The following is a 22,694-nucleotide window of genomic DNA, read 5'->3' on the forward strand; positions in this document are numbered from 1 at the left end:
TTCAAGATGTTGATGTTTCCCGTCATATGGCGAGAACAACCGCTATCAAAATACCATATTTCTTCTCTACCTGTAGATTTTGTTAGGAGGGACACATGACAGATGTAATCAGACTTCCTTACCCAAACCTGTTTGGTGAACGGAGTGATGAATTTCTGTCTGTACTTGTCAATCCTCTGATCTTTGTAGAAGTAGTAACACTCCGGTCTGGTGTGTCCTCGAACCCTGCAATAATGACAGATAGGATTATAAGGCTTAGAGGTGCATTTATACTTCATGACCATGTTGTGACGGTGCCTTGCTGAACTGATTTGCCTTGTTGTACTAGTTTCTGGAGCATCCTCTGGATCTGGTCCAGTTGCTTTGACAAATATAGTTTGACCTTTGTGTTTGTCTCTGGTGAAGCCGAGACGAAACTTTGTAGTTGATTGCCGGCCTGTGTCTAGAATTTCATCAAGTGTTGATGTGGTGTCCATCATCTGGATTTGTTTCTTTAGAGTAGTCAGATCCTGCGCTAGCTTGATCACTTCCTGTTTCAGCTTGGCTTCTTGTTCAGAAGTAGTTTGGAGTAGTAGGTCTCTTTCAGATATTTGATTTTTGTACACTTTGCTAGCCTTTTCTAATATCCCTACTTGAATACACAGAGAGCGACTAGCTTTAAGTAAACATTCCCATTTGGGATACAACTTCTTATACTATGTTTCATAAGAAAAAGTAGGAGTTTCAAGATCTTCTGCCGAGTTGTAGTCACAGCCTTCTGAATCAGCTATATCTTCATCTTTAACTTTTGGATTAGCTGCAATTCTGGCCGTGAATGCAACAAAGTTGCCAAAAATTTCTTCTGTATCAGCTTCAGCATCTGGATCAGCTTCATCGTCACTCCATGTTAGTGCTGCCATTGACTTTTTCCTTCGTAGGTAGGTGGCACATTCAGCCTGAACATGTCCGTAACCTTCACACTCGTAGCACCGGATGCCTTTGCCACCTGTTCTTTCTTTAGGTTGGGTTGTACGTGATGTAGACGGTTGTGTTGTACGAGATGCAATCGGTTTGTAATTTGATCCATTCAACGTTGAATTAGGTTTTGATGTATTTGATCCTTTGAAGTTTTGGGATTTGTTGCCGCGGAAGCTTTTCTTTTGTTTGACCTGTTTCAAGATTTTATTGAAATGTTTGGTTAACAAAACTACTGGATCATCATCCTCGATTTCGTCTGAATCTGATTCAGGACCATGTTCGTCAGCTGTAAAGGCAACATTCTTTTGTTTTCTATAATGGTCAGTCAATATTTCCATTTCGTAGGTTTTGAGATTATCCATTAGTTCAGCCAAGTTTTGGTTTTCCCACCCGGGGTGTTCTTGTATGGCAATTACCTTCATTCTGAACCGAGGCGGGAGGGAACGTAAAACCTTTTTGATTAACTTCTGTTGTGAAAATGGTTCACCTAGTGTGACTGCATGATTAGCTATCTCTTGAACTCTTTTATTTGACAAACCTTAGGTTAGTTTATTTTATTAATATAAGTTAGTTCATATAGTAGGTTGACTATTTCAATGCTTATTGTGCTCCTGGATCACGAATTGCGATTTCTAGAACAGCTCCAGTGCTCCCAACGTTTTTTACTAACAATATTCAATTTTATTTTAGCAAGTCTTGTGGTTGGTTTTTAAATGAGTGGACAGCTTTTTTCAGAGGAGAATATGAAGCATATTGTTGGGAGAGTTTGTTAAGTGGCTTTACTATATAAGGGAGGAGTTTTGAAGCTTTAATCTATAACTTACAAGTGAGAAATTCGAACTATATTAATCTAAAGAGTTTCCTGACAGTGTGCCAGCATAATCGGTGTTCTTATTACTGGGTTTTGGGTTCATGGCCAGGTGCTGATTCAGGCGTGTTGAGGCTGTACGAATCCAATCACTTGAAGATGTTTTGAAGATTGTTTGATGAATGTTGATGTAGTAGGTTTTGGACCTTGTGTATGATTAGCGTTTCATCTCCCTGTAATCTAGGCAAACATCTAGTGGATTGGGTTGTTGTGAGTGCCCCGCAGACGTAGGAGTTTAGCTCCGAACTGCGTTATCATTTGTTGTGTCTTGGTTCTATTCTTTTCCTATCTTTTATCTTTTTATGTTTGAATCAATCTAATTAAAGGATAAGATAATTTGGTTTTAAAATCAAGTAGAACTTTAAGTTTTCGTACATTGAAGACCCACGATTACAATTTCATTTTTGATGATCTGTGAATCTATCTTGTGGATTATTGGACTTGTGTTCATTATCCTTTCATTGTGATGAGTATGAGTATTTGTTGTTATGGATTCCATGTATTATTTGGCCTCTGTGATGTGTAATCTGTGTAATCTGAACATATTCTGTATTCTGGATTGGATTATCGTGTATTCTATGCGTTGGAGTTGTCCTTGTGGTGCGTTTCAATGGTATAATGTGTCTCGTTGGAATGTTCCGTAAGAACACTAGTGGAGTGGTTTGGCGGAATGTGGTGTTCCGTGGATTTGTTCCGTTAGTACTAGAGGAAGGGTTCAGCGGAATGAGTTGTTCCGTGAGAGTGTTCCGCCAGTTCATTTCTGGTTCTGTTCCAGTAGCTATTTTATTTGTCTGTTAACTCTGTTTCTTCATCTTTGATTCTAGAATATGTCCTGGACATATTGTTTAGTATTCCACCTTGGTTGTTGAGTATTTATTCATGACCTTTGGGTCATTTATCTTGACTTATTGAGTTAGCATTGTTGGTTGATTCCTTGGTTATTATCTTGAGTATGTACTGTGTTCATATCCTGAGTCGAGCACTGTTGGTGGAGTAATTCCTTTGGGAATGAATCTGATTTGGTATGTGGAGACCTTGAGTCCTTGTGAGTATCTCTTGGCTTATTCAGTCTTTAATAACCTTGGGAAGTGGTTGGTGGAATTATGGTTTACTTGTGGTTGGTATTATAAGAAGAATTGTTGGGCATTGTATGCCTCTGTGATTAGGCATTGTATGCCTTTGTAATTGGGCCCGTGTGCCTTTGTGATTGGGCCCGTGTGCCTTTGTGATTGGGCTCGTGTGCCTCTATGGTTGGGCCTCTGTGATTGGGCTCATATGCCTCTGTAGTTGGGTTTTATGCCTCTGTGTAGTGATATTGATATGGTGGGTTGGAGGTTGTGGTTTGGTGCTTATCTTTGGTATAGTGGTTTGATTGGTTTCTTTGTGGTTATTTGGTTGAGTTTGTATCTCAGATGGTATCTAGTTGTTCTTTGGTATTGCGGTTTGGTTGGTTCCTTTGTGATTATTCTATTGGAGTTACGATTCAGTTGGTATCTTGTTTATAGACTTGATGTCTTATGCATTCGTTGTTGGATATTGGTTCCATTTGGAAGAGTCTTGGTTTGTGACTTATTCAGCTTATTGTCGTTGAGTCTTCTGATTTAAATAAAGAACAGTTCGTTTGTACGTATCTACTATACTAATAAGAGTCAAAGAGAGTTAGGTCTAAAATGGGTAGAAAAAATGGCGGTCAAATTATTTAATCAAATGGATGGTTCAGATGAATTATTTAATCAAATAGATGGTTAAGATAATTCAGATTAATATTATTAATAGAGATTACCTAATTTAACCTTACTTTTATGATTATCCGTTAAGTTTTCCGTTAAATATTCTTATCCGTTAATATTCCGTTAACTTTTAACTTACTCATTAATTTCTATAAGAAAGGTCATAGGTTCGAACCTCATCTCAATCAAATTTGACATATTTTAAGTTTCTCACTCTATTTTACTCTTATTAAATTAAATAAATTAGTAGCTACAACAAAAAATGATACATATGTATTTCTTTAATTTAGAATTATGTGTCTACAATACTTTTATTTGAAAAAATTATTCATTATCAAAAAATTAAATTAAATAAGAGAGATAATTTCATTAGTTTTATTGTCTTTATTTTCTCTCATGCAAAGATTCTTTACATTCAAATTTATCAATTGATATTCATTACATTGTTCATTATCTTATTTTTACAATATATTGTAATTAAATATCAAAGTTATAGTTCAAAATAATGTTATATATTTATTTACCAAGTATTTTATTAATACTATGAAAAAAATTAAAATAATTTGAAGCTAATTATATTAACTACTTGGGGATTGGTTGACAAAGAGAGTGCTCAAATAACCCAACAAATTAAAGCGGAGTCACTCTATTTTACTCTTATTGAATTAAATAAATTAGTAGTTACACCAAAAAATGATACATATGTAGTCCTTTAATACCATGAAAAGAATAAAAAAGAATAGTTTGAAACCAATCATATTAACTACTTGGGAGATTTGTTGACAATGAAAGTTCTCAAATAACCCATTACCCAGCAAATTGAAGCGAGAAACTACGTTTTAATATCTTTGGAATACATAATATTTTAAATTTTCAAATTTTTATTAATTTATTTAATCTTTTTTCTGAAACTATGGATTTCTTTATCCACAATAACTCATTCAACAATAATGGTTGAACCAAATGAACCCAAGCAGAACACCTAAAGGAAAGTCCATAGCTCGTATATCAAAATCTCATTGCATGACGTTGTCATCTATGCTACCAACAATAACCGAATTGCAAATAACACACTAAGGAAGAGAACAAATAGTAAAGATGAAGACAATAACAATGTTATTCAAAAGAGAATTAAGAACACATAGAAAAATTCAAATTAAAAGTGGTATTTATTTAGACTATCATTTTTAGACCAAATATTTAGACTATCGATTTTACAAGGTTACAAACATTTATTTTAGTAATAATTATAATGAATTTTCTATATTATCTTGGATTCATATACTTTGAGTTAGATATTTAAATAAAAAAATTTTGATATTCAATTATCCATGTATAAACTTTTCCTATATAATCTTGCATTGATATACTTTCAAATATTTATTTAAATATAAACATTGGGCATGAACCCATTCGCGCAATGCGCGTATAAAACTAGTATTCTATACGTGTGTGTAAACCTATTTACAAACCTTATTATACTATATATTTCTCACGAGTGTGAGTGGTTGGTTGCTTAGCATTCTTTTGCTAATGGTTTCCTAAACTGTTTTCCAGGTATGGAGTAGTTTGAGCCGAGAGCGCGATAGAGATAGTCCTTCTATTTGCTATGCTTAGACTAGTTCTTGTTTTAGACTTTTGGGCCTGTGTGCCTTCGTGATGGATTCTGTTTGAACTAGTACCTTTGTTTTTATGATTTAGATTGATGTTTATGGATTTTAGCTTGTGCATCTAGGATTGGTTTAAACTAGATGTGGCATGACACCCATTAAGTTTAAAATGCTTCCGCTATGTTTTTATGGTTAGTTTCTGAGATTTATAGCTTTTGTATTTAAGTTATGTCTATCTCAACGTGAAAAAGTTGGGGGTGTCACAGTTGGTATCAGAGCCTGTGTTGAGGTCTAAGCAGAAATCCTAGGGCTTGAATACTTGAGACTCTAGGACTTGATCGGTAGAAATTAAGGTGATTATGAATCCTAGGATGTGTGAATTCTAGGACCCGCGGTGAGGACGCGTCTTAATTGTTTAAATTATTTGTGCTTTGTTAACCTTTTGTTTGTAGCTTGCCCTTGTGGCTGTTGTACCTTGTGGCGCTCGTCTTCCCGGTAAGTTCTTAATCGTTATTAAATAAGTTGCTTCGTTTTAGATTTGCTTAAGAGCCTGGTTTAGACTAAGAATAAGAAGTTAGATGTCTATTGATGCGAAATGATGGGTAGCGTCGTATAGGTCTGGATCATCCGAAGATCGGGTGACTCGATGAAGAAGACTAATCTACTCGCGGCTCGGAGTCATCGGCAGCAGTCTATGTTCCTCGGAGTTGGCGTCTTCGCATGTGTAGCATCGTCTACAAGATCTTCGTTCACCTCAAGACTTGAAGTGTAATACCCCATATTTTCGTTCAAGCCTTGAGACCGATAATTATTTCTACCGTGTATATTCCTGTTATGTTTATGAGTTGAGGATTTTATATTATGTTTTCTTAGATAGCCTGTGCATCTAAGCTGTATTTTACCTAGATGTGGCATGATATCCCTTAAGTTATAAATCGCTTCCGCTATGTTGTGTTTGGTAGTTGAGATAGGCAGCTTTTATGTTTAAAGTTTAGCTATCTCAACTTGTGAAAAGTTGGGGTGTCACAGTTGGTATCAGAGCCTGTGTTGAGGTCTAAGTAGAGATCCTAGGGTTTGAATTCTTGAGACTCTAGGACTTGATCAGTATGAATTAAGATGTTTGAGAATCCTAGGATGTGTGAATTCTAGGAATCGCGGTGAGGACACGCCTTGTTTGTTTAAGTTATATGTGCTCTGTTAACATTGTTGTTTGTAGTTGCCCTTGTGGCTATTGCAGCTTGCAGGCGCGTCTTTCCGGTAAGTTCTTAATCGCTTTTAGATAAGTTGCTTCGTTTTAGATTCGTTAAAGAGACTGCTTTAGAATAAGAATAAGAAGTTCGGTTGTCTATCGATGCGAAACGGTGGGTAGCACTGTATGCGTCTAGACATTAAGAAGATCGGGCGGCTCGTTGAAGAAGATTGATCTACTCGCGGTTCAGAGTCAATGGCAGCAGTCTACGTTCCTCGGGATTGGCGTCTTCGCGTATATAGCATCGTCTGCAAGATCTTCGCCAATCTCAAGACTAGAAGAACAAATTCCGTGCAGCTGAAGTTCGATGCAAGACGAAGAAAGCGATAGGAGCTCGAAGACTGAAGACTCGAAGACCCTCGGCTATGAGGGAACGGCAAGAGCGAATGCTGACACGCCAATGAAGAGTTAAGGCAGGCTTAGTAGAAGCTCCCGGATCAACGACGAAGAATCTCGTGCGAGCTAAGTTCGGGATCTACACTGCATGAAGAATTAGAATGTGAGGTCGGGATGCTCAAACCTTAAGATAGTCCTACCTACCTTTGAGGCGGCCACAAAGGAACAAGTTAGAAGTTGCAACCTTGAAGACAAGGAAGACTATGACAAGTAAAACGGGGAGCTCGGGTTCTTCAAACCCCCGAAGATAAGAAGAAACGCCTTAAGAAGATGATCCATTCCCATGAAGTGCGAATGGACTAAGGAGTGAATTAAGGGGGGGGGGGGGTAAGGATTTCGGGTGACTTATTCGATGCACCTTGAAGGTGTTATCTTGTGCAAGAACTTGAAGAAGTGACCTCGGTGGCAAGAAAGAAATAAAGAGTAGCTGAACAAGCCAGTAGAAGGCTGGATCAACAAAAGATCAAGACTAAAGCCAAAGGAAAGTGAACGCATTAAGCTGGTGCTAAGGCTTCGATGTTTCAAAGTACAAGGAAGCAAACCCCGATCACCGTTAATGATAGACGAATCTCCTTTCGAGATCAGGCGATACCTTCCTGATTGATTCTACCTCTTCATGAAGCCTCCTCAGAAATCTCTTGTTCTATACCAATCGGTCATCAGTGATTCATCACCTTCGGCTTCGTCTCCTCATCTACGGCGTCTCCTTCTTCAAGTAGCGTCCTGCTCATCAAGTGGCGTCGCCTCCGCATCCACGGCGTCGCCTTCTTCAAGCAGCGTCCTGCTTGTCAAGTGGCGCCGCATCCGCAATGGCGTCGTCTCCTCATCCACGGCGTCGCCTTCTTCAAGCAGCGTCCTGCTTGTCATGTGGCGCCGCATCCTCAATGGCGTCGTCTCCTCATCCACGGTGTCGCCTTCTTCAAGCAGCGTCCTGCTCATCAAGTGGCGTCGCCTCCGCATGCATGGCGTCGCCTTCTTCAAGCAGTGTCTTGCTTCTCAAGTGGCGTCGCATCCTCAATAGCGTCGTCTCCTCATCCACGGCGTCGCTTTCTTCAAGCAGCGTCCTGCTCATCAAGTGGCGTCGCCTCCGCATCCACGGCGTCGCCTTCTTCAAGCAGCGTCCTGCTCAACAATTGGCGTCGTCTCCTCATCCATGGCGTCGCCTTCTTCAAGTAGCGTCCTGCTCAACAATTGGTGTCTCCTCCTGCTCATCAAGTCGCGTCGCATCCTCAATGGCGTCATCTCCGCATCCACGGCGTTGCCTCTTCCAGCGGCGCCGCATCCTCAATGGCGTCGTCTCCTCATCCACGGCGTCGCCATCTTCAAGCAGCGTCCTGCTCATCAAGTGGCGTCGCCTTCTTCAAGTAGTGTCATGCTTGTCAAGTGGCGCCGCATCCTCAATGACGTCGTCTCCTCATCCACGGCGTCGCCTTCTTCAAGCAGCGTCCTGCTTGTCAAGTGGCGCCACATCTGCAATGGCGTTGTCTTCTCATCCACGATGTCGCCTTCTTCAAGTAGCGTCCTACTCATCAAGTGGCGTCGTCTCCGCATCCACGGCGTCGCCTTCTCATCAAGTGGCGTCGCCTCCTCAAATATGAATATTAATTAATTGGTTAAAAAATTAATAAAGCCTAATTGGAAACAAAATTTATATGAAAATTAACTAATATCTAATGAATTGGGAAAAGAATTTTGTTGGAATTTTCTATTTTCCCTTTTTAAGTACATATTGACTTTAAATTGTGGTACCAATTCATTATATATTCATATTAGTATATATTGACTAATATATTACATAATTTTATATGGAAAATTTCAACGAAATTCTAATATATTAGTTACTTTCCATATAAAATTTTAGTCAATATATACTATTAATTTTGTAATACAAATGAGATTCTAATATATTACTTACCGTTCATACAACTTGTTGTAATAGTCATTTGTGATACCAATTTATTAGATATTAGTTAATTTGTGTTCAAATCTTTTCTTTTTTCCGTCATAAATAATTAATCTATAATTTTAATAATAAAATTATCAATTAAATTTTCAATTAAATATGAATATATTCATTTCCTTTTTCATTCATATAAAGAATTCATATTGATTTCCATTCATAGAAAAAATCTTAAACTATTTAATGCCCAAAAACATAAATGAATCATAGAAAAAAAAATCTTTAATGCTCAAAGACATAAATGTATAATTTCAACAGGAAAATATTTTATTAATTATTTCAATCCAGTTTCTCAACCTTAACCGCTCTTAACAGATCCATCATCGTTTGCATCACATTGCTTGTTAGGCTCCAAATTTCCAATAGGACTTCCAGGCACCTCTTCTCTCTAAAATCTCATAAGTACGCACCACTCTAACCTTAATTGCATTCCTTTGTTTCTAGGAAAAATTTCACGTCCAACAATATCAATTGAAGTTGAAGCCATGCGTACTTGGTGTAAATATGAATCTACAGATGTAGAATTTCGTTGGAAGTTTACAGCTATACGTTTAGCATAATGAAGTGTTTAAATAGGAAAAAGAATACATCTTTACGCAAAATTAGTTTTCGAATAAATAGGAAAAAGAATTCATCTTTACGCAAATAAATTAAGGAAATCCATCTTTATGCAAATAAATTAGAAATGGAATCTTCAAAAATTACTATTATGCAAAATCAGTATTGTGGGTGTATAGAATTCAAAATACTATTATTGGAGTAAAATCAGTATTCAAATTATTATTAAATTATTATTTTCTAATAAAATTACACAGAATTTTCAAGAAATTTTCCCATTTATTATGCAAAATTTGTTTCCATTATTTTTACAATTATAATGGTTTAATTATTTTCATAATTTGGTAACCATTTTTCATTTTGAGTATATATGACTTTAATTTGTGGTAACAATTCATTAGATATTAGTTAATTTTCATATAAAATTTTGTTACCAATTAAGCTTTATTAATATTTTTATCAATTAATTAATATGCATATTAGTTTGGACAGGAAAATTGAAGAGGATTTTACTTGTATTAATAGTATAGATTTGTATTTATATTTATTAATTATTTATCAAATACTAAATAAAAGTACGGATTAATAATTTAAATCACGAAAATGTGCACAACTTAAATTTCTGTGAAATTTTTATGTGTTTCTACTATTTTCTTAATACAAAATATATTATTCTTTTACTCTGTATTTGTTTACAAACTTCTTTTTGGCAGTCGTTATACAGTGGACCACGGTCCACAATGCATTATGGACCGTAGTCACTGATACTACAGTTCATCTCAAAAGATACTGTCTTACATTTGTTTTTATATTATCGAATGAAATTGTAGTTATATCGAAATGTAACTGTAGTTGTGTTGAAATGTAACTGCAGTGTATATGAACTGATACTGAATAACAGTTTTACATTTGTGTTTTATATTATCGAATGGAACTGTAGTTATATCGAAATGTAACTGTAGTTGTGTTGAAATGGATACTGAATAACAGTTTCACATTTGTGTTTTTATATTATCGAATGAAACTGTAGTTATATCGAAATGTAACTGCAGTTGTGTTGAAATGTAACTGCAGTGTATATGAACTGAAAGTGAATGACGCGAAACGGAGGTCGTTTCATCTGTCTGTTTTCATTATTCAAAACGACGTCGTTTTGATGCGCGGTCGACAATGGATTGTAGACCGCAGTCCACGATATAATTTGCGTCTTTTGGGACGGTATGTTTGTACTAGTATCTGAACTTGCAATATAAGGCTAAATCTCTAACATTTTTTAAAAATAATTAACAGGTAGAAAGTATTATTGCTTAAGAATAATATAAAAATTTTAAAAGTATGATTTTTAATTTTCTACTTATTTTTTGGTTTCCTGGCTCCACTATATTACATCTTAGACTCCATGAACTCACCTTTAGACCATAACTTATTAAGAGGTAAATCCAATTAATCTAGTTTTGAGAGTCAACATCAAACTTATACAAACTTCTAATATTCATGATAATCATTATTCCATGAACCATGGTTCACACATTTGTGTGAATCATAAATAAAAAATATATTTTTAATATATTAAAAGTACATTATTTATTTCTCAAAAAAAAAGAGTACATTATTTATATACATAAAATATATTATTTGAAAGTACATAATTTTTTATATATATTATTAAATAATGTGCATGCAATATACAAAGAATGTATTTTTAATATATTAAAAATGTACATTGCATTTACGTTTCACACAATAATTTACATATTCGTGACAGAAATTGAATACTCGCGTTGTAGAAGTAGATTTTAAGTGAGACTTCTTACACTTATGTTTGTATCTTAAAAATAAGTGAAGAGATGTTGTAATAAAATTTAGAAGATTATTTACGTTTTAGCTAATTGAGAATAATTTTCAGAATTCAGATGTTCATAGGACTAAGAAAATAGATAAGGACCCAAAAAGAAAAAAAAAAAAAAACACCTAGAGCTTTGAAGAGTGAAGACAAAATTAAGTTACACGATGATATGCATTTACCGTTTAAAAAAAAGAAAGTAAAAAAGGTCAGGAAGGTAACCCCATCTAATTTATTACTTTCACAATTAAAAAATAGTACTCAAAAAAAAAAAAAAAAAACGGAGTGAGTAATAAAGAAATATAAATAAGTTGGTTGGCTGGTTCGTTCATTTAGTTTCTTTGCATAGCAAGAACGTTGAGAGCTTTCTCAAGTTTGGGTTAGGTGGGAAAGCATGGCCACATCTGGGGAGAAGAATGAAGTTGCTTCCTTGGAGCTCCCTGCTCCTCCTGGCTGGAAAAAAACGGTAGCCTTCTTTTGTTCTTTTTGGTTTTTTGGTTTTTTTTTTTTTAATTTTTTTTTTAATAATTTTTTTCCTTTCGGTGTGAGCTGGATTTTTGGGGGTTAATTTTACTGAATTTTGAATTAAGATGAGTCTTCTCTTCTCTGAGCTTGAATTTCTTGTGTAGGATAAAATGGGATTTGGGTATTGTTTAATTTGGAGTAATTGATAATTCCTAGCTTGAATTCTTGCTTTTCTTTTAAGTTCCTATTATTTGGAATTTTGCAAGCTTGTTTTTTTTTTAGTTTTGATTCTGTGCTGTTGGTATGAATTGAGCTTTGGCTATGCTTAATTGTGTGTAACTGTGTGATTTTGGAGCTGAAATTTTGGGTCTGTTTAGGGGGTTCAAATTTTAGCAAATAGGGTTTGTGAAGGGGATGGGCAGAGTTATCTAGTTGTTTTAAATGGAGATTGGGGCTTTAATTGTTCTCTGCAAGGGTTGGATGTTAGCTGGTAGATATTAAATTTAGAAAGTTAGTACTTCACAAAATGGGTGTTTAATTTCACTACAGGGCTCCCTAATAGAAGTTTACATTTCTCCCTGCAGTTTTCAAATTTCTGTCATTTTTTACTTGTACCAATCTTCTTCTTCTTCTTTTTTTTTTTTTTTTAAACTCCATAATGTTTTTTTTTTGTTCTTATTGTTTGCTTTTTTTTTTTTTTTTTTTTTTTTTTTTTTTTTTTTTTTTTTTTTTTTGTTTTTTAGATTTGATTTATTATTATTATTATTATTATTATTTATTGGGGTCTGTTCTATTATTTTCTTTTTTATATGTAAGCACTTGCAATACTTTTAAGTGAATTGGGATTTGCCTTTGCTTAGGTGTGGGCAATTGCACTTTTCTGCTGTTAATTTACAGGAAAGAGCGGTAGTTTGAAAGCCAGGCCATATTCTTATGTGTTATTTTACTTATTTACACTTCGGTTAGTTGGTGATTTGTTTTTGTTTTTCAAAACCATTTTGTTTTCATACATTGGGGGTGGGGGGGGGGGGGGGGTTTAATTTTTTTTATAACTGTGGAGCTTAAATCCTTAAAGAATTGTTTTTCCACAATTATAACCTAAGTATTGGCTGGGCCTCTATTTGAAGATTTTCTACTATGTTTTGCCTGATTGTGAGTTTATCGTGTTGCTTGCTTGTTGATTTTTCTGCGGCCCTATCCTTTTGCCAGTTCAATTATTTGTTGCAGTTAGGTCAGGGAACTACTTTCCAATGTCTTTAGTCATGACTTAGTGCATATGTTTGGCATTTTGCAGACCTGCCTTTTCTGGAATTTGACTGATCTGTATTTTGAGTATTTTTGGTTTTGGCTGCTTGCTCAGTAACTGTAGCTGCAGTATTGATTTCAGTCTGAGTTTTCTGCCTTAGGTTGTGATATCTTAGAAGCTGCCTAATTTGGTACAGTTCAAAGAACCAACTACTGTCTTTTGGCCTATCTAACCTGGGAAAAATAGGCCCAGAAAGAGTTACAAGAAATTTGGTTGACCTTTTCATGATTTGTTGCATGTAATGGAAAAAGAGACATTCTTGGACATGTCAAGTCTGATAAAAGTTTCAAACTTTGTAGCCAGATATGTTGAAGTCTAATGCCTACTGTGTATAATCAATTGCTTATTTCAGTGGATGGTAAGGAGTGAATAATGGTGTTGAAAAATTGTGAATATATATATGACAAAATTATACTATGACCTTGTGGTGTGCCATTTAAGAGGCAAAGTGCTATGGTTATTTCTGGAACTATAGATGATTTGTAGTGCAAGTGACCAGAGAACTAAGAAAAGTGGACTGAATATTTAGGCTACTAAGGTCACTTTTTCCTCAGAGAAGTGAGGACAAAGAGGAGTCGAGGAGAGCACAACAATCACAAAGGTCATGTTAGATTTGAAAGATTGAGCATTTCCTTTGACCTAGAACCAATAAAGCTTGCTCCAAATCCCAATCGATACTAAAATAAGATATCCTTCTCTGTCTGCTACACATCCTTAACTGGGATAACTATCATTGCCCTGAAGTTGAGTGCCCATTTGTGCAAGTATAGCTTATAAGAGTTTATGTGCTAAGAAACAATGAGGTTTAAGCCCTAATGGGTGACAAAGAGCCACCACCAGCCTGTAAAGTAAAGCTACAGTCAAGATATAAGATGGATTGATAACTTGGTTACTAGCTACAGTCAAGATATAAGATGGATTGATAACTTGGTTACTAGGTTGATGATAACTTAACACAAAGATTACAATAACCCTACTAGGTTGATGATAACTTAACACAAAGATTACAATAACCCTAAGGGGTCTCTTGATTTTCCAATAGGAGTTAATTATGCAACTAAGACTCTTCAATTTAGCCCATGACTTTTGATTTTCTAGCATTTGATTAGTTACAAAGTCTGCGCTACCTCCTTAATTTTTTGACAGTGAGGTGTGATAGAAATGGTTGCCTTAGGTCAGAAAACAATGAGGTTTAAGCCCTAATGGGTAACAAAGAGCCACCACCAGCCTATAATGTAAAGCTCTTTGTGTTGAGCTACAGTCAAGATATAAGATGGATTGATAACTTGGTTACTAGCTACAGTCAAGATATAAGATGGATTGATAACTTGGTTACTAGGTTGATGATAACTTAACACAAAGATTACAATAACCCTACTAGGTTGATGATAACTTAACACAAAGATTACAATAACCCTAAGGGGTCTCTTGATTTTCCAATAGGAGTTAATTATGCAACTAAGACTCTTCAATTAAGCCCATGACTTTTGATTTTCTAGCATTTGATTAGTTACAAAGTCTGCACTACCTCCTTAATTTTTTGACAGTGAGGTGTGATAGAAATGGTTGCCTTAGGTCAGAAAACATATTGATATCTCTGTTTGGTGTCTTTGCAACCCTATCTTACTCTGTGTGAAGAAATGTGAGAGAGTGAGTGCAAAGTAGTGAAAAGGGTGTTTATAAAAACTGGATTGAGGTGTTGTAATGCATCTTTATTATGCTATTATATAGGGATGATGAATTTAAGTTAAAAAGAGTATTGTGATTGGAACTATGGGGATGAGATAAATGATCCCACTGGGCTGTCTTATTGGCTGTTTGAAGGCAATATAGTTGACCAAACTATGGTGCCAGAGATGGAAGCCACTCCATATCAGAGCCAACTAGCCAAGTTTTGATCCTGAGACCTGTGGGTTATGGGCCCACCAGGCTTCCGCTGCACCACTCTGATTCTTTGCTTAAATGAGATGTGATAGAAATGGCTGCCATAGGTAAAAAATATAATGATATCTTTGTTTGGTGTCTTTGCAACCCTATCTTACTGTGTGTGAGGAAATGTGAGAGAGTGACTGCAAAGTAGTGGAAAGGGAAGCAAAGTAGTGGAAAGGGAAGAGTGTTGTGATTGGAACTATCGAGAAGAGATAAATAACCCCACTGGGCTGTCGCCAGATGTTTGCTTGTGTATGTCAAAAGCATAAAAAACAAGCACTCCATATCAGAGCCAGGTTTTGATCCTGGGACCTGTGGGTTATGGGCCCACCACGCTTCCACTGCGCCACTCTGATTGTTTGTTTAAATTAGTTGGTATTTTTTTTTGTTACCTTTGGTTGGATATATAATGTTCTTTTCATTTTTTCCTTATTTTACCTTTCTTTTCTTCTTTTCCCTTTCTGAGTGACAAGGAATCATGCCAATTATCAAGATCCATGGACTAAACAATATAAAGTTGAGCCTCAAAAACTTTGTGCATCATCCCAAGGACATTTTTACCAAAACACACAAGAAAGAGGAAGTGCCCTCTCAGTTATGTGCATATAGAAATTTTGTTCATCTAAAAGCTTTTAAATGTGTGTTAAATATTTTTCCAACAATCACATTCATTTCAAAAGATCTATAGGACCATTTATTATCCTAACACGTCTATAACAGTATTGTTTGCCTTTTACTTTTACCATTCTTTGTCATCCATGTGTTTTTCTTAGGACAACCGTTGATGTCATTGACAAATGCTATGGACTAAAAACATATAAATTTTATTATCTTCTCTTGGGCCCCCAAATTTTACATAATCCTATAACATCTCTTCACCAAGCAGCCAAATCCACAAGATAAGAGAAAATGTTCTCTTAGGCTTGTACAGGGGCTATTTTTCTACTCAAAAATGTTTCATCTGTATGAAGTACTTTTCTTGACTAACATGTTTACTATGAAAATCACTACTTGATCATCTTTTCAGAATCCCTGTAAAACTCTAAAACCTATAAAAATCGATTTTGATTCTTTATTTATGCCAAGTTGAAAACTAAGCTTTTGATGCCATAGTGCCAACATATTGTTTTAAGGTGAACTTTTTGTTCTATTTTATTTCTTTTGGTGCAATTGAGGGGGCGAAGGCCGACAGTCCATTTGCACAAGTGTTTCCGTCCTCTTCAAGTCTTCAACAATGACTTTAATCTCATCTGGTGGATAATCAAGCATGGTGAGTGGAGTTCTCACCTGCTGTCCAAAATTGGTCAGTGCATCTGCTGTTTTGTTGACATCCCGATAGATACGGACAGCCTTCCACTCCTAAGGTCTGTCAATGATATATTAATAGTATGCAAATTTTGTCAAACTAGTGCCTCTATTATTGTTAGGATGCTATGCCTCTACTAGCTTCAGTGTCATTAAATTTTGTCATCAAACTAGTGCCTCTATGGGTTACTGATATGAATTGATTCTAAACTCTTGCTTTTTGGCAAGAAATTGCTTCTTTTCGTAGGTTCATGTGTAGTAGCACAAGAAAGAGAACTAGATGGGCAATACTTGCCATATTGTTTTGATAATTGGCAATGCATGCCAAATTATACTTTCCAATTTAGTGTTGTGCCAGCTGGAGAGGTCTTAATAATTAATATGTTGATGCATTATATTTGTGATGGGTTTTTATATCAGCATGTGAACCCATAAGCAAAAACAGTGGGGTCTCCATGATGGAAGTGTCTCACCTTTTATTCATGTCCCTAGTTTCAGAATTGGAAAAAAGCATTCAAGACCTTTGCAATGAAGTTCATCGGTCTGCTAGCTACTTTTAGGTATTGGGCCTTGAAGACAAGCTAATGCACTTTTTAGCCAGAGATCTCACATACATATCATAATATTTCAACAATTTACTGTGCATTCCACATTTCCATGTCATTGATTATAACTTTTATCTGCAACAGTATATAGCCCTTACTTCTCCTCCAGTTTTTTTTTCTTATTAGTTAGTGGCCACAACTTTCAAGCCAAATTTAGGTTAAGTCTGGATGTAAAGCATGTCTTACTTTTTATCAACAATTTGGTAAATTTTTATTAGGTTTTCTAAATTATGATGCTAAACTAAAGATTCTACAAAAGTCAGATACATGTTTCTGATATGAGCACATTGATCATGGATAGTTTATTGGTTTCGAGTTTAAACTGTGTATTTGTTTAATACAATTTCGAAGTTGAGTTTAAACTGTTTATTTGTACAGTTGGACGACTGTTTGATTGATTTTTCCTAGTTATTGATGTATCTGGAAATTTGCTTAATGCTACATTTACTGCCTGCATAAGAAAATACTGTTTGTCCTGCTAATTCGATTTTTCTTCTATATATATGATGTATCGTTTTCGCTTTAGCTTCTCTTTTGCCCAATCCGAGATTGATCTTTCCGTCTCTTTGCAGTTTATCCCCAAAGCAGGAGGGAGTGCAAAGAAAAATGAGATCATATTTACTTCTCCAACTGGGGAAGAGTTCACTAGCAAAAAGCAGTTGGAGCAGTATCTGAAATCCAACGCTGGTGGCCCTCCGATATCCGAGTTTGACTGGGGAACTGGTGAAACCCCTAGGAGATCAGCAAGGATCAGTGAGAAGGCGAAGACTGCTCCACCCCCTCCTGAAAGCGAGCCTCCTAAAAAACGAGGCAGAAAATCGTCAACTCCAAAGAAAGATGCCCAAGAGAAAGAAGGAAAACCCGAGGATTCTGCAGCTGTGGATCCTGACAATGATGCCAAGGAGAAGGAAGATGAGACTGAGGAATCCAAGAACGATGGCACGAAGGAGAATGAAGATGAAACCCGAATTGCTGATGATGGAAAAGCAGAAGAAGATGCTCCTTCTGAACAGGAACAGCAGACCAATGCCGGGGAAGATGTCAAAATGGTAGAGAATGCTGAAGATGAGGAGAAGAATGCTGGAGCTGATGGTTCCGATGTAATGCAGAAGGATGATGAAGGTAAGCAGGCAACAGCAGAGAAGCAGGACGAAGCGGGAGGGGAGAAGGACGACAAAGAGGGTAGCACTGATGATGCAAAGCCAAATGAAGCAGGAGCCGAGAAACATGAACAGAAGGATTGTACGATAGAGGAGCAGAAAGATTCAGTTAACAACGAGGTGAACAAAGTAGAGGGGGAAGTGGAAGTGACAGTGAATGGCGGGAAAGCTGAGGAGCCAAGCTCTTGAGTTGCGAGAAGAGATGGAGTTAATAATTGAGTTGCTTCTCGATCTAATCCTGTTTTAACACCTCGATCAGTCTTGTGGCTTATTTTGACAATTGTTAATGATAGATACTCTGACTGTTGATGGGACATCCATATGTTGTAAAATTGTAGAGTAGGTCTCCTGTGTTACGTTGCTGTGAAAGGATTTGTAGCATGCAGAGTCCACAGAGAGTCTTTACTATAACACCTCTTAGCCCAGACTTATGTTGCTCTAAGGACAGCTTTAGGTTGCAAATACCTTTTGTTGCATGTTCATGTTCATGTTGTTGTTAACACAACTCATTCTGCTGTAATACTGTAATAAGCAATGTCGAGTCCTTCATGCTTCCTATATCATATGTCGGTCTCTCCTACCTTTTTTCATTATTCATGGCTACACCACCAACCTTGAAACTTACAGTGCAAATATGTTTACATTTTTCACCGACTTCATTGAGTTCATTCATTGTGAAGCTTGTGAGATAATGATTTTTTTTCAGTGAATCAAACAGTAAATGTAGTGGAACAAATTCATGGGTAATTTGCCAGTGTGACTAACTCAGTTGGTTTGATTGATTAACTTAAAATTTTGTTTCAGCTACAATCAGAGATGAAGACCCTGTACTAACAGGGTAACTCTGCGACTTAAGATTAATGAGTTAATTCCAGCAATGGTCCCCGAGTATGTTGATTTTTCAAATTTAGCTCCCGTCTTTCAATTTGGACAAAATATGACCTAGACTATCAGATTTCTTCCACCTAAGGTCCTTCCGTTAATATGGGCTGTGAAGTGGCGTTAACATAAGGGGTAAAAGAGTACTTTCCAGTCTTGGCTTTCTTCTTCCTTTATGATGGTCGAATATAAGCTCTGCGCAAAGAACTCCATCTCCAACCAAACACAAAGCTCTACCTTTTTCCTCCTGCTTCCTCCTTGTCTCGTCTACCCCATTTTTCTTCAAAATAGACCAAAATATAGGGTGTTTCCTCTATTATTGAAATGTCTACAAGGTATACAAGTGAAAGCTCATCTTCTTCTAGGAATCAAGAATACATCTATGGGGAGTTGGTTACCATTCCAAACTATCAATGTGGCCAACGATTGAAGCTACAAACTTCTTGGACCAATGAGAATCCAGGTAGAAGGTATTGGGAGTGCCGATTCGATCATGTGAGTCTTAATTTTTTTGTTAGGGTTTTTTTTCCATTGTTGGACGAATCATAAATGTTTATTTATTTATTTTTTTCAATTTTGTGATTTGTTGTGTAGGGGGGTCAAATGGGTGGTTTTGTGAGATGGTATGATCCCCCGATGTGTGCAAGGTCAAGAAGAATTATTCCGGGACTATTGAGAAGGATAAATCGAGACGAAGAAGAAATAACAAGGCTTAAAATGAGGCTACATGCTATGGTTGATGGGCAAAGGAGCAATGGTAGACAGTGGAAGTGTACTAGGATAGTGATTGCATTGATTGTGATATGCATTTTGTTGTTGGTAGTTATAGCTGTCAATGCACCTAGGAAAAATAAGGTTCATGTGTAATGAAAGTAGAATGTTGGTGTTGTTGAAAATAAAGAAAGTGGTTATCTATCTCTTTGCAGTTGTATTTTAGTACATTTGCAGTAACATTTCATAACCAAAAGACACTACATTTGCAATACCATAAAACAATTGGCTAATTGCATTTCATAACAAATACCATTTCAGTACATTTGCGATAGCATTACATAACCAATCTGCTGCATTGTTCTAATATTCAACAGTTTGCAAAAAATGGCTAATACACCAATCTACTACATTGTTCTACTATTCAGCAGTTTGCAAAAAAGCATAACACTACTTATCCAAAAACATAGCACTTCTTATCCAAAATCATAGCAGTTTGCAAAAAAAGCATAGACATCTGCTGCCTTGTTCTATTAACTAAAACCATAGCACTTCTTATCCAAAAAAACATGAACTACACACTGAGTTAATCCAAATTGATTGGATCTTTGTCATTCCCAAAGAATAGCGACCTGAAGCCCCCTGATCTTGTACCATACCTCTTGATAGGTAGTTTGTTCCTGCTTGGTTTTTTCGGTGGCTTGACTTGTTTCCCTCTAGATGGTCCTTGAATTCCTCTAGCAGCTTCTACACTTGCCATGCCTTGTTGAACTGCTAATAATAAAAGTAATTAATAAGTGGTAGTTTCAGCCTTAGTGAAATGTAATTAATGGAGTAAAACTTACATTGAGCATGCTGATCCTGGCCTAATTCTTGGACTGCAATTCTGTTTGTGGTAGTCAATGAATTTCCTACAAAACTTCCATTGGATTAGTTCTTGATAATTGAATTTCAGTAATAGTGCATGAACAACCAATTACCTCCTTCAATGCCCTCACTCTAAACTACTACTTGATGCCAGTGAGCATCTAATATGTCATTTGGAATCTCCCATTGGGTATCTTCCATCTCTGGTTGAGTAATTATATCAGGTTGGACTTCTTGTTGGACTTGGGCTTCTTCTTGGACTTGGGCTTCATGTTGGACTTGGGGTTCCTCTTGGACTTGGGCTTCATGTTGGACTTGGGGTTCCTGTTGGACATGGACTTCCTGCTGGACATGGGCTACCTGCTGGACATGGGCTACCTACTGGACTTGGACTGCAGTTACTAACTCTCTTCTTCTTTTGTGCTGTTAAGACATAATGGTTAATTCATAAGCTCCAAATTGTAAATTCTTAATTAATAAAATTCTTAATTAATAAACATAAGGAGATAGTTTGTAACCTGATTTGGAGGTCTAACAAGTGGATGTTGTGGACACCTCCTACTGTTATGGCCTACTTGTTTGCATTTAGTGCAATGTAAAATGACATGCTTCCTCGGCAGGTAAACAGAATGTCTACTAGACTCACCAGCTTTACTTGTCTCCCCTCCAGATCTCTTTCTCAGCTTTCTAGGTCTTCCAGCTTTTGGCATTGTACACTGGTGGCAAAGGAGGTTCCCTATTTGTGGCAGGCCACTCCTCAAAACCTGCCATAGGCTTGATACAACCCTCATATGTTTTCAAATAGGTGGAAATGTAGTAGGCAGGATCCACATAATGCCAAACTGGCCCTTTTCCATGGTTCATCCATATTGCACACACTGCATGACTACAGGGAATTCCAATTAGGTCCCATTTCCTACAAGAACAACGACGGCTTCCTAAATCTACACTGAACTGCCCAGAAACTGTCCCTATTATTTCAAACAGCATGGGACCACATTGATAGCCAATCAACCCTCCTACTTGCCTCTCAATTTCATCTATCTTCTTGACAATTGTTGGACAAATGACCCCATTCCATTCTGCTGCCTTACTCTTGTTTTCAAATAACTTGATAGCTAATTTTTTTCTGATCAACTCCAAACAATTAATGACAGGATTTTCCCTTGCTTCCAAGATCATGGCATTGAAAGACTCAGAAATGTTGTTTACCAGGATGTCACAATGAGGTGTTGTTGTGAAGTGGGATCTAGACCACTCTGATGGGTGCTTATCAGCAAGCCAAGCAAATGCTCCTTCATCAACAATTCTTAACTCTTGTAATGCTGCCCTAAAACTGTTCACTGTACAGGCCCTAGCTGCCTTCCACAAGCTGTCTTTGACTGGATTTGATGTGAAACCAGCAACCCTCATGTTGGAGTGTAAGTGTCTAACACAAAATCTATGTGTAACACCAGGCATAGTACCTTCAAAGGCTTCTATGAACCCCTTCTGCTTATCTGACATAAACGTCAAGTCATTTTCTAAGCTAGCATCAATCTCCAAATCTTTCTTTAGCAACCATAAAAACCAAGCCCAAGAGATTTTATTCTCACCTTCTACAATTGCATAAGCAATTGGGAATATACTATCATTTGCATCAATCCCAACTGCTGTCAACAATTGCCCCCCTGTTTTGGTTTTCAAGTGACAACCATCTAGTCCTATGATTTTTCTACAATACTTAAAGCCTTCTCTAGTAGCCTCCCAGCAGATATACATCCTCATAAACCTTTTTTTTCCATCCTCAAGCATGTCACTCAACTTCACTGAATATGCAGTTTTAGGGTTTGATCTGTCTATCTCTTTGCAGTAGCTCCAAATCCTGTTGAAATAGTCCTCAACCTCACACTTTATTTCACATTTAGCCTTTGTTAAAACCCTCCAAGCTTGCTTCTTACTTATGGTGTAATGGTCATCAGTGCACACTTTAGCTAAAAACTGGTTAGTTTTCCAATCCAAATGGCCTTTAATCTCTTGTTTCCATCTTTTTGCAACAATGGTGGAATTCACCATTGAATTTTTTTTGGTCCTAACACATCCATCATGCTTGTCCTTTAAAACTGTTATTCTCCAACACTTGTCATCTGTGGCATATCTAAGGGTCACTTTCCATGGGCAGCTCTCATGCTTGCATTGCACCACACATCTAACTTTGTCATTTTTTTACATACTTCATTTCCTTCCCTTCTTTGATTGCATAATTGGTAATAGCTTCTCTAAACTCTCCCTTATCCTTAAATGTGAGGCCCAATGA

General features: G+C 36.6%; 2 protein-coding genes and 1 non-coding gene across 3 annotated transcripts; 1 reads left to right on the forward strand and 2 right to left on the reverse strand.

The window, feature by feature from the left end:
* The first annotated feature begins 11,488 nt into the window (after positions 1-11,488).
* On the forward strand, positions 11,489-18,504 carry LOC115998993 (methyl-CpG-binding domain-containing protein 11-like). Its single transcript, XM_031238690.1, has 2 exons — positions 11,489-11,637; positions 17,354-18,504. The coding sequence occupies exons 1-2, from the start codon at positions 11,566-11,568 to the stop codon at positions 18,128-18,130; spliced, it is 849 nt and encodes a 282-aa protein (XP_031094550.1). The 5' UTR covers positions 11,489-11,565; the 3' UTR covers positions 18,131-18,504.
* TRNAM-CAU lies at positions 15,156-15,227 on the reverse strand. The gene has a single exon. It is a non-coding gene; the product is annotated as a tRNA-Met (tRNA).
* A 2,581-nt stretch (positions 18,505-21,085) lies between the features above and the next one.
* On the reverse strand, positions 21,086-22,453 carry LOC115999443. The gene has a single exon (XM_031239293.1). The coding sequence runs from the start codon at positions 22,451-22,453 to the stop codon at positions 21,086-21,088; it is 1,368 nt and encodes a 455-aa protein (XP_031095153.1).
* Positions 22,454-22,694: the final 241 nt, after the last annotated feature.

Source organism: Ipomoea triloba, chromosome 12, assembly GCF_003576645.1.
Source record: "Ipomoea triloba cultivar NCNSP0323 chromosome 12, ASM357664v1".
Taxonomy (NCBI): domain Eukaryota; kingdom Viridiplantae; phylum Streptophyta; class Magnoliopsida; order Solanales; family Convolvulaceae; genus Ipomoea; species Ipomoea triloba.

Bases quoted from the DNA above. Each gene is read 5' to 3' on its own strand.
- LOC115999443 (XM_031239293.1), bottom strand. From the start codon at position 22,453: ATGGTGAATTCCACCATTGTTGCAAAAAGATGGAAACAAGAGATTAAA.
- LOC115998993 (XM_031238690.1), top strand. From the start codon at position 11,566: ATGGCCACATCTGGGGAGAAGAATGAAGTTGCTTCCTTGGAGCTCCCT. The intron at 11,638-17,353 runs GTAGCCTTCTTT...GTCTCTTTGCAG, and splicing joins CTCCTGGCTGGAAAAAAACG to TTTATCCCCAAAGCAGGAGG.